A 12654-nucleotide genomic window follows, 5' to 3' on the forward strand; every position below is an offset into this window, starting at 1 on the left:
GGTCTGGTTTCTTCTGCGAGCCATATCTTGACAGACTTGGTAGTCGCAATTTTCTTCACTTGGCCAAGAGAGTAGTTCTATGAGATGAGGTCAGTTTAGTCACTATCGTGGAGCGACGTGAGCCAATGACTTGCCTTAGATATGATAAATTCAGGAACAATCGGACTTTTCATGGGATTAATGTTACCACCGAGATATAATATGCTTCTGCAGGTAACGATCTTTATCGACATTCGCCGCCGAGGGAACCCCCACGGAGAGCCATATATCACCGGCGTGCTGGTGTACGGTAGCGTGACTTGGAACCGGCATTATAGACTAATGTTCTTTACTGCCCAACCTACTAGAGTCTTCGGGCGGCGCCTAGGCTCGCGAGGACAAGACGGTTGTGCTCTCATGAAGTGGGATCATCGTCGGGTTGATTTTCAGCGTCACGAGCGGCCGATTCCCGAGCAAATTTCAAGCGGCCAATATGCGATAGATGAGAAGGAGAGTATACTCAGAGTAATCTATAACCTTCATAGACCCACATTGACAAAGTACGGAGATTGACGTCGACTTGGCATGTGAGAATAAGTTTTGAAGACTACTTCTGGTTGTCAACATTGGTACCCCTTATTACGTATACACAAAGGCCCTGTAAATTGACTTTTCGATCTAGCTGAGTAATAGCTTTCTGAATTCTTAGTCGAGAGGATCACACGGACAAGGAACCGGGAATTTCCTGCCATAATGCAGCCATCCATCGCGATTGGGTACCTAGGAAGGGTTGCACCGCAGATGTCAAAAAGATGATGGCGTTTCCTGAAGCATCCTCGATATACCTAGCGCGGTCCCCTCGTCATCCTCCTTTGGTATAGTGAGCTTAAGCGCATACGAACTCCGTTGATATTCGGAGCAACGGCAACATCACCGAACTTGAACTTGGATCAGCCTCCATGTCTATCTAATAATTCGTCAGCAGATGTAGAGAAAATGGATATGGTGGTCTTTGTGGTGTGTTGTGGAACAGCTGTGAGCCTAAGCTATTATCGACAGCATTGTAAGCTGCCAGTTATATCTTAGCAGCTTCAGCTACGATGGAGTTATGGAGGTTGTGGGAACTAGACTGCTCCATTATGAATCTGATGTACTAGTCTGCATAGCTAGTATGAGGCAGCTGAAAATTACGACCGAAGTTAAAATCAGACCCTAATCTAGGTCTTTCATCGCAAATGGATCAGAGGGGGAAATAGCACCTACATACTAACATCTAACGTTATGCTACAGACCTGCAAGTCATTAATGCAGCGTCTTAGCTAAGGGTCTAAGGCGGATATCAACTCCACTTGGAGCCTGGGTATTAAGAGCGTAGCATGCCGTAGCCGTGATTCATGATATGCATACGATTCGAGCGGGAAGGGCCACGTATATATGGGCCCTTGAAGCCCTTGGAAGAGCCCTAGTCTGAAAAACATATACAAAAAAGAAGCATCGTGATTCATCTTTCACCGAATGATGCCGAGTTAATCCTTATGCGGGAGTCGGGGATAATAAAATGGCCCTAGATGATAGTAGACGTTTAGGCTTTCGACCTGAAGCACCTACATACTAGTGTCCACAGATAGACTGTCTGAATTAAGAGCTGACGGTGTGGAATAGGATAGCTTCAGGCGGTCCTATTCGTGAAGGGTCTTTCAGCCACACTTCGAGGTGGCATGTTTCACGATAGGTTGAACGAATAACGACATTGTATGATCCAGCATGTCAGACTGGCGGTGAAAGGATGAGCCAAGCTAGATCGAACTGGTGAAGAGTAGAAGCTTTCTAGTTAGAGAGAGTGGACGAATCAGGAGAAGGATAGACCGGGTGGCTAGTCTAGCGCGTATCCCAAAGATTTGTCACACTTGTAGGAAGGACTATTGAATCCTTCGCAACCTTCTCCGCATCAAGCCTTATCTACTCCATACTCTTCCTAGCTGTAGGAGAGAAAAAGGCTGAAAGCAAAGCTAAGCTCTGAAACATGTCAGCATGCAATGTACGATGCAAGCACTTAGGCTTTTCCACGCATGCCCGTTGGATGACCGGCAGATAACCTAAATATATCGTCAGCAGCATGCGCAATTATCCAGCCTTCCGCAGGTGTTGCGTAGTAAACCGTTGCATACAGCATGTCGAGTAACCCCTCAACCTGTAAGGTACGGCGCGTAAGCTGCACTGCGATGCAGAGGACGTGTGCGGAGTTCGAGTTGGTGTACACAGATTCGTAGACATCTGTCTCATGCTTCGTCCGAGACAGAGCTAGATAGAGCTGGGTAGCGTGATATGGATGTATTACACGATAGATTCGTTAGCTGAACCACCTCGTCTCTTCTTGCTGCAGTAGGTTGTTACCAAAGTTCCTTAGGGTCTTCAGCAGTAGGCTGGTAACATGGGTTAAGCTCCCTTGTTACTTGTTAGTGCTACGCCCTGAGGATGCATTCGCTAAACTAGTTCGATCAAGTCATGTGGTCGTCTATATTTTGATTAGCTCAATTGTCTATTCCGACAGATGCGATACCTAGCTTAAGGACTTTACTTTGGATGGTTACGTATTTGACAACAGCCCTACAGAGAAAGCATCGTGGGCTAGTATCGTGATGACTCGGAGACTTAATGAAATATCCGAACTCAGCCTCGAAATGTGATTGATGAACTGGTAGCGAGGTGCTTATTTATTAGATTAGAGATGGGTCGTCGGAGAGTGTGCCCAATTTTGGATAACAATAGGAAACTTGGTCTGGTCGTCTTACATTGCAAACGAGTATTCCGTCACGGGAGGATGTTTGAAACTATCGTCAGCGTAATCTTTCATCGACCATATCTTGAGCAGTACCTACATAAAATATCTTACTTCCTAATGAAGAAAGATGCAAATCTAGCCCTTCTTACATAGGATTTGTCTCATTCCGCGCGGACAAATGAGATCGGCGTGAGAACTTTCGGGGTTCGGTCTAGGGTGCTAGCAAGGTAAATGATGGTTTGCAGAAGTGCTTTGACTCTAACGGGACTTCTCGGCGGAACCACCACAGACTTGGTTAAGCCGGCCGTAAATCAAAATGTCAATCCAAAGATGATGTGCAATTGTTTGCGCGTCGACTCTAGAATCGTATCATATGCACCCCAGATATCGTGGTGGCTGAATTGCTAATTGCGCCAACGAGAAGAGAAATCTGGGTTGTCTGGAGATGAGTTAATATGATGGAATATTCGACGGTAGAACTTATTTTTGTTTAATTTTGGAGAAACATTGGAGCTTGGGCCAAGGTTTCAGGGTGTCTATGGCTCGTGCTTTCCCAAACTAAGGTAGGTACAACTAAATTGGGTTTAAGCTGGTAGCGACTTGGCGGATTAAACGGGATCTATTGCGGTTAATTATGGAGTCATCGTTAATCGATACTTTCTCTTTAACTCAAAAGGGCTGGACCAATTCCCTAATTCCTTCTAGGTTGCATCGCTATCTACGCTTATTCAACACTTATTCTTTGCCATGAAATTGCGCGTCATGATATCACCCAATCTGCATCTAGAGCCTCAGGAGGCACTCTGCTTTGACCGCCAATCTGACTAGATCATTTGACCTAAAGCTCTTAACAGCTGTCAACACCATAAGCGAAGAGTTGGATTGGAATCCCTTCGTCTATTCCGTAAGCTCTTAATGAATGTTCGGCATGAGTATTTCGGGCCCGACTGCTCCTATGCTCCTATGCTGTCCTTATGGAGCCTTCTGGGATCTAGTCGAGCGAGCCTCAAAGAGCTAGGAGACAAGCCAATGAAGGCCGTACACGACAGGTCTGGGCGGTTTCGTCACCTGCGGGATAGAAACAATAATAATCACGTAGCCCCGATCCGCCGCCGTTGTCCCTGCCGATTCGACGATACGAGATCTTGGTAGCTCATATACCTGTCACTGACGGACAGGGTTAGGTACCGTAGTTGCAACAGGAATCAGGAATTCAAGAGGATCAAAACTCCCGGACTGTGGGTTCTTGGGATTGACCAATAGTAGTCTAGATCATCACCGAACTGCCAACGGGAGTCACAACCTCGATGAAGCCGGGCAGATCGGGTCACAATTGGACCGAAGCTGAATGCAACACATGAAGCACAGCATATAGAGGCTTTGTTTCGAAATCCTTACTACATCTTGCACTTTGATGACGTACAGTAAGTAGTATACCTCTACATTCGAAACAACAGCCGCGGTTACACTGCGAAGACATGAATTTGCTTTTGGGGGTCATTCGTATTGGCTACTATCTCTCCATGCCGAGACTGTGGCTTGCTCTCGGCTCTAACACGCTTGACAGCCGAAGATGGGATCACTTGGAGACATCATTCAGGAGGCTGTCACATCTTGTCCGCTTAAGGCAAGATCTTTCTCGCTCTATTAAAGAGCTTGCATGATACTAGGGCTTGCACATACGGACAACGCCAGCCCGGTACGTTGGCACCAAAACACCATCAATTGCTCTTGCGGCCATGTGGGATACGCTGTAGAATCAGGACAGGGCCAACAATGGTTCCATTTACCCTACTTAGCTTGCTTTAAACCTAAGTAGGAAGAGGTCAGTAAAAGCCTCCGAGACAATAGCACATATGATCGACGAATCCCACACTCACGATAGGAAGCACGTTTCTTGCACGTTGACGCTCCGAGTCATTCTTAGTTCATATTGGTCTGACGAGCCCTGCCTAACATACCTAATGCGTGGGAATGTGTAACCCGGTTCCCACAGGTTGCGACGGATGCCGATGCGAGGGTCCGTTTTCGGTAGTCGAAGTAAGGTAAAGGGAAGATAGGCAAGTTGCTCGAATCGGCCATCGAAGCCCTACGATTCGTTAAACCAAGGACAACCCCTCCTCCCCTTCTCCTGTCCTTCTCCTGCCTCCTCTCTGGTTGATTCTACTGGCAGCCCTTCGCGCCTAACTCGACTGAGTCTAGTATACGCTTATCACCCCACCCATCCACGAGGTCTGCACAAAGTGAAAAAGCCACCTCAGAGCTCTGATTCGTCGATGCTTGTCATTTATGCCTCGCGTACCTGAATCTAAGTTGGCGCCCTATGAGGAAATAATTCCACTGGTTCCCAAAGTCGTTCCCAAAGAAGGCAGGCGAAGAAGACTTTCGGCCAAGGCATTGTCTCAAGAGGAAAAAGAAAGGCCGCGAACACATGGCACCTCCTAGCCCTTGTTCCTAAACTCCTCGGCGTTGATTGGTACGACTCGCTTGTCATTGCCGAAGATTCAGAATTGGCTTCCGTACGAAAGTCAATGGTTGTGATGTGGGAACGCGGGAATGCCGTACAGCAACCAGCCTTCGAATTTCATACATATCAAGAAATTCCTTGCTGTCTGTGCTAATAGTGCAGTACGGTACGAAATATGAATTTCGGTACGGATTTCTTGTGAGCTAACCTTTACGGTCGTGGGGTCTGACCATGAATACAACCCTGGCTAGGTTCTCTTGTATTATCCGAGGGGCGCCAACTAACGCCGCCCCTGTCCCTGGCAGCCTGGTATCATGTAAGAAGTATCATGAGGTGCAGCAACAGCAGCTCTAGAGCACTGCAGCGATCGCCTGCAAGCCGAAACCCAAGGTCTAACATTGTTAATAAGGTCGAGGCGCTGCAAGCTGCAAGCCATACGAGAATTCCTCTAAACAACAATTTTAACGGGCATAATGATATCGAGGAAATCAAGGCTGCTTATCCGTGCACATACCAAGTTTTAACGATCATATACCAGCTCTTGTCGATCATTGTGATTCATGGGTCCTATGTCCTGTATCAGGCTCTGAAATATTATACCCACATACATCTTCTCGAAACAACCCGCGCGAACACACCTGGAACTCATAAGTCCCGTGTATTAACAAGCGTGCACCTCTACCACCTCACCTTACCTCCCCGTACGTACGTACATATGCCCAGGAGGTCCACTCCCCTCTAAATTACAACCACACACCCTCTTCGGCGGGCGTTATCCACATTTCCTTACGGCATGGTGTGCTGTTAATCCTCGTAACGCCGGACTAGGTGGATGCTCTCCTCCTCCACGAAGTGGGAATATCAAGATCTCCTTGCCCGTCTCCCCTCTCTCCCGTTATTTCCCCAAGCGTTGGGCTGTTCTCCTTTTGCGCACGGCTTCGTTTCGTCCAGCAGCATCTATCAACCCCGGGTATAGAGCACACGCTCTTATACAGATGGGTGGAATACTGTAATTTCGTATTCCACCAGTCTCTCGTTTCAAGTCTCGCTTTCTACTACGGGGATCCTGTCCCTTCTAGCTGAAGGGACGTCGGCTTTACCTACCGTAGAATTGATATCAAGCTGGCACTCCCTGTTCCCGCTGCGGCCTTCAAACCCCATCCGGCTATCGCGAGAGACAACTTGCTAAGTGTTAGTCAATTTTCTTACCGCCCATTTCCCCTTGCTATTCTACAGTTGTCGACTTTTCTTTCCCTTGCTTTCGTTTTGTTTCGTTTCTGCGAGTGATTCATGACAGCTGTGGCGGGCCAATGGCTGGATGTGGCAATTTGCGATCGTTTGCGCGGTGGTGAGCTTTGATAGCTATTTGGACCAGCTGGGCTGAGATTGAACGATTGGGACGATCGCAATGAAGCTTCTCACGATGTTATTCTTACTCGGCTTACCTGGCGTAGCACGAACTTCACAGCTGGACGCTCGACAAGTCACCCCAAGCGGGAATTCCTCAGTGATTCTTCCGTCACTGAGTTCAAGTTTAGATTCAAGTTCAAGCAGTAGTCAGACTGGTTCGTCACGGACGGTGTTCTTATGCACAATGGCAAATACTTCTTGAGTTAGTATGCTAACCTATTTAAATAGAGTCCACGGCACCTTCACTGGTGGCCATATCTACAACTACATCCTCAGCTACTTCTGCAGAGGTTACCACCTCGTCCAGCCTTTCGAAGCAGGAGCGTGGCCCGCAAGATCCTGATGTTACTCCTCCAGGACCGCCTCCTGCGTTGGTTCCTACAATTGTAACTTCTCCCGCGGAAGCAACGCCTCTGGGAGAAACTCCTGTTAGTCCAGCAACGACTTCAACGTCAATTATCATTGAAAGCACCACTGGCACAACGACACTCGCTTTTTCTTCACCAACCACTATTATAGCTTCGCCTGGAATTTCTTCAGCCCAGCCTACGACTATCGCTACAACGAATACGAATTCTCCGGTGGCTTCACCTCCACCGGCTACTCTCATTACCTCTAAAATCACTCCAAGTGTTATCAGCTCATCAACGCCATCGAGTGAAGCCTCTGGAATTGTTACTACTACTTCTAGCTGTGAATCTACCTCTTCACCTACAGCCACGGTCACAATGCCTAGCCCGACTCCAACGCCGAGCAGCGTAAGCTCGAGTACTGATGGGAACGGCACCTCAACATTAACGATCGCACTCAGCACAATCTTAAGCGTTACTGGTGTAGTTCTAATCGCAGTGGCAGCCTATCTATGCACAGGGGACAGGCGGAAAAAATTGCCTATGTTTAGGATAAAGAGGGGCATCACCCCAATCGGAGACGACGAGATAGCAACGTGGAAATCAAACCGGTCAGCAGAGAAGGTAACGGATAGGTATACCACGCGGCCGAGCCACTCGCAAAACCCGTCTACGGCAACATCGACTAGGAGAGCACCGAGCGTGATTCAATATCACAATGGCGGACGGCAGTCATTTGAGGTGGCATCACCAAGATCATTCATCGGCGATGGAGGAAAGTATAGCTTTGATCTTCCGCAAGCGCCCGGAGCGGTTTTGGCACGAGCACCGAATGCACGATCAGGTTTGACGGATGAGGCGGTACCTGGCGACGACCCCTTCTTACCTTCTCCGAAGCGAAACCCATCGAGATTACACAAACTACCGCCAAATTCACCAAGTTTGCACGGTAGGACGAAAGGATCTCGAAGCAGCAGTCTCAGGAGCTACGCCGAAGCTGCGTGGCGAGATGGCCTAGAACAGAACTCGTCACCTAGAGTCTCAAGTGATGCCCATACGCGGAACCACAACCGAATCTATTCGAACTCATCGATACCGCCGCCCCCGAGGTTGTCATTCGGCGACAACGACCAATTGACCGGTTTATCGCCACCTCCGTCGCGGCGGAACGACAGCACGATAGGACTGGCCGTGGGTTGAAGGATTGCGATCATCCGTCTGTTTCAACATCCAGGCTCGCCCATCCCTGCCGTCCCACGTTTTCTCATGTTTTGGATATAAACCGGGGTTAGCAGCAGCAGCAGCAGCAAACCAAACCAAACAAGCATCCTTTCGCCTTGTTTCGGAAAATTTCCCTTCTCGAACAAAAAAGTAGGGCGCGGACTAATGAGAAGGGCTCGGTACGAATATCCCTGCAGGTCCGTTGAAGAAAACACTACTGCGGTTCGAAACAAAGAACACGAGATCCGTGCGCCCGTTCGCCCTTCTCGCAGATTATTGAGGCGGTGCATTTACCTGGATAGAGGCACTCCCTATCAACCTACCTTACCTTAACCTTGCCGGCCTGTCAGCAGCAGGACCACCTCTCATTTCACCTATCACATCCGACGACGACCGCACCGTTTTCGGCGTACTCTTACGGCATTTTTTCTTTTTACTATCACAGCACCCCTACGTACGACTTTACGTTCATCATGGTATCTCTAGTATAGTACCGACAGCAACAATTCTACGTCCCTTTAATTTTGCATTGTTTTTTTTAATATTTTCTTCCGAACACTGGAGTTTTTGGAAACGCGAGAGACGCGAGACACGGAGGATATACCCCGGATATTTTTTTTATGTTGTGTGCTTTGAGAAATTTCCTTCCCCATTGGGGGAAGGGGAGGAGGGTTATCATGGCTTTCCCCCGAGGAGGGAATTCTTGAATTTGGGTTGCGTTTGTGTGACTGAGAAGAAGCATGGTCTTGCATTGGTTATAGGGCACGTGATAGGCATATTCATCGAGGACACGACGTTCGCGCGGTACGAAGTCTTGAGGGTTAGGACGAGGTGATGGGAGATACTCTGGGCAGAAATTGATCGGACCTCCTTACCCGGAGACCAAGATCCGAAGCCCTAGGCCAGGCAGAGGACGGCAAAGGAAGTGAAGGGAAAGAGGAGGAATACAGTCAGCGGGATCCCAGTTCCCCCAAATTCTGCGAATTTAGATTCGGAATGTAGTAGCTTGAGCTACGAGCTTGTTGTGGTTGGCTAGAGGCTTGCTGCGAAAGTTCAATTAAGACGTTTAATTGAAACAAGTAAAAACCACCGTTCATTTCGGCACTTTCGCGAACCATGTTCTTGTTTATCTTATTTTATCTTATTACTTAATGCGATGCCGTGATGCTGACGGTGCAGATGGTGGCGCCGGCACTTAATTTTACGTTTTCTTCAACGAACTCCTTTTTCTCGGCTTTCGATATATGGTACATACATCCGTACCTACATACAGCGTACATACAACCTACGTCTTTAGTAGGTACCTACATGCATACAACTTACAACATACATACAACGTACATACAACGTACGTAGCAAGGCAAAGCGTGTGCGAATAGGATCAGCCGGGCGTTGTTTTCCGGCAGCGCGAGCAAATTTTCCAAGGTACGCTTTCCAGGTTTTTTGACAGCGTGAGATTTGCAGCATAACGCACTTCATTATGCCGGAGGGATCTCATCTCAGCGGGATCACGATTCGCAGGGCTCCCCTCGGGCCTAGGTTTAACCTGGGCCATTCTCGAGTCTAGAAGGTTTGTGTCAGACGGGGTTTTTTCTGCCACGTTTATTGCCATGGGGGGAAATCTTGGAAATCGTTATTCATGCACGCCGTGTGATATCGAAGATGATTAGGGGAGAGGGAAGGTAGGGAAGGGGAGGGGAGGTAGGGTTCGCGGGTAGGGTTAGATGAGTGGTCCTCGAACGGAGGTGAGGAATCGGGGATCCCTGTCGTCGATCAAACACGCACCCCCCGGGACTTGTTCGGGGCGGATTCGATTGGGAAGTGGGGAGTTACGCCGAGAGATTCCGCCCTTGTTTCCGCAGGTCGGTGGTTTCGTCGTAGGTGAGGTGTTTTCTTGGTTGGTGGTGATAGAGTGCTGTTATGTAAGATATTTGATAACTCTGACTGATGGATTCATTTCGTTGCTTGAACGATATGAAGATCTGACTATGTGTCTAGTCGATTAGCTCTGAGATTGAGCCATCCATTGATCTGGTGTAGATATTGCGATGCTCATTCAGACCGATCGAGGTAATTACAAGCCTGGAAGACCTAAATATGGAAGACTCTAGTTTGCCCTTTAGATACCTACCAATATAGTAGGTATAGTAAATATCTTGGAGAGCTTATTGATATACCCAATTTATTGGTGTTGTGAACGTTAAGATCTTAGACATCCACATAGTCCAACTTTGAGAGAAGAGTATGGGGGGCAATATTTCTCATTTAAAAGAATTATTAACAATAATATGATAAAACTTTGACAATATGCACTTAATTGACAAATTTGAACAATTGAGGTGATTTTGAATCTATCCAATGTGAAGAGAAAAAAAGCAGAGAAAGAGGTACGGGGTACCTCTCGAACTTTATTCTAGGCTCTTTACGCGTCTCGGGCGCGTCGAACGTGGGGCACTAGTACAAGCTAAGCAACTCTATCTCCAATTTCGACTTTATCGTTTATCGACTTTAATCAATCAGATCGTCGAATTATCAACCACGATTCACTTTTTGCGACCCAATTGAATGATTAACTGTCCAACTTCACCGCACTAATCGGTGACTCGAACTAGTGACGTCTTAGCTTAACATACAATAACCTTTCATCACTATGCCACCTCGAAAAAACGACAATACTCGCTCGAGCAACGTATCAATGGCCCAATTCGTCTACGACGGTTCTGACGCTGACGTATCTTCAAATGCTCTCCGACCTCCAGCTGGCAATACGTCTGTACCTTCGCGATCTAAGCCCACACCGTCTATAGAGATGGATTCTCAACGACCTTCTACTGAAGGCGCGCCTTCTGCTGAGAAAGACAAGGAGAAGAAGGATGCTAAAGACGGTAGTCGAGACGCTGTCACCATCGAGGTAGGCAATGCGATCGTGCAATGGCGTGTAGATTTCAACTAACAAGTGCAATTAGGACCTCAATCTTCCAAAGTCGATAATAACGCGCCTTGCGAAGGGTGTTCTGCCTCCCAACACACAGATCCAAGCCAATGCCGTCTTGGCAATGTGCAAGAGCGCAACCGTCTTCATCAACCACCTCGCCAACGCGTAAGCATCTACATGTCTACCTCCGATAGTGGGGCATGGTAGCTAACTGGCGAAACACAGAGCAAACGAGAAGACTCTAAGCTCCAACAAGAAGACCATCATGCCCGCCGACGTCTTCGAGGCGCTCAACGACATAGAATTCGAGTTCATGCGCGAGAGACTCGAGGCCGAATTCAAGAGTACGTACCCCTCCCTCCCTCCCTGCACGGTATATCCTACCTTACCTTCAACAACAAATCACTAACCCTACCCCAAATCGCAGAGTTCAACGAGGTCCAGACCACGAAGCGCAGCACCTACCGCCGAAAAGTCGCCGCGGCGAAGCGCGCCGAGAAGGCCGCGGCCGCGGACCCGAACGCCTCCATGGTATCGACCGCGAGCACGGCCGCCAGCGCGCAGGACGCGGGGGCCGGGGCCCCGCGCGCCTCCAAGAAGCAGAAGCCCAACGCTCCCCGCGACGACTCGGCGATGGACGTCGACGGCGACGCGACGGCGGAGACCCAGGAGCACAGCGACGACGCGGAGACGGAGCCCGAGGCGGAGCAGGAAGATGATGAGGACGAGGAGAATGAGGCTGAGGAAGAGGAGGAAGAGGAAGAAGATGAGGAAGAGGAAGGGGGAGAGGATGATCCGGATCGTCTGGAGGAACGGGAGCCGAGGGAGGAGCAGGATGATGCGTTGGATGATGGGGACAGCGATTGAGTTGGGTTGAGCGCGTGCTGTGATATTGGTTGTGGATTGTGACTCTAATCGACTCTACCTACTCAACCTTCCCCTTGGATCATCGACGGCGGACGGTCTTGGCGGACGAATGGATCTCTTGTCACGTTGCGAGGTCCGATGGCATTTTTCAGGTTCAGGCGGTTAATTTGGCTTTTGCTTGGCTTGGAGATCCCGCCATCCACTTTACTATGCGGTCCAGGGCCCGAGTCTTGATTCTTTGTCACCGCATAACGGGTATGAGTCTAGAAACTATTGCTGAAATTGAGAAAGGACCGCCCGCTCGCTAGGATGGAGCGAGCTTGGGTCGCAAAAACATTACACCTCGTTCATCATAACAGATCGCGATATGCATACGCCCCTATTCCCAGTAGCCCGAGGGGCACAGGATCACAAAAGTGATGGCTTGATAAAATGACTAACTCACTCGCCCATTAAAAGTTCTGTTTACGTGTGCTTCGATGCTGGCCGTGCGTATTGGACCGAATAAAGAAAAAACTTGCCATGTTGTTATGGTTGTGTACACAGAGAGGGAGAGCTGAGAGAGAGTTCGCAGCTTATCACGCGTCCATGATCACCGTTGCAGTGACGTGACTGTTACCTTAGAGGTATCTCAACACCTACC

General features: G+C 48.7%; 2 protein-coding genes across 2 annotated transcripts; both read left to right on the forward strand.

The window, feature by feature from the left end:
* Nucleotides 1-6651: 6651 nt before the first annotated feature.
* On the forward strand, nucleotides 6652-8200 carry F4807DRAFT_468104 (uncharacterized protein; the record flags this gene model as incomplete). Its single annotated transcript, XM_048002567.1, has 2 exons — nucleotides 6652-6793; nucleotides 6867-8200. 2 exons carry the CDS (start codon nucleotides 6652-6654, stop codon nucleotides 8186-8188), a joined length of 1464 nt encoding a protein of 487 aa, XP_047858669.1. The 3' UTR covers nucleotides 8189-8200.
* A 2377-nt stretch (nucleotides 8201-10577) lies between these two features.
* On the forward strand, nucleotides 10578-12654 carry F4807DRAFT_406907 (histone-fold-containing protein). The gene is made up of 4 exons (XM_047996325.1): nucleotides 10578-11120; nucleotides 11176-11309; nucleotides 11370-11488; nucleotides 11572-12654. The coding sequence occupies exons 1-4, from the start codon at nucleotides 10860-10862 to the stop codon at nucleotides 12009-12011; spliced, it is 954 nt and encodes a 317-aa protein (XP_047858670.1). The 5' UTR covers nucleotides 10578-10859; the 3' UTR covers nucleotides 12012-12654.

The sequence above is a fragment of the Annulohypoxylon truncatum genome (genome assembly GCF_022578515.1).
Source record: "Annulohypoxylon truncatum strain CBS 140777 unplaced genomic scaffold F4807scaffold_2, whole genome shotgun sequence".
NCBI classification, from domain to species: domain Eukaryota; kingdom Fungi; phylum Ascomycota; class Sordariomycetes; order Xylariales; family Hypoxylaceae; genus Annulohypoxylon; species Annulohypoxylon truncatum.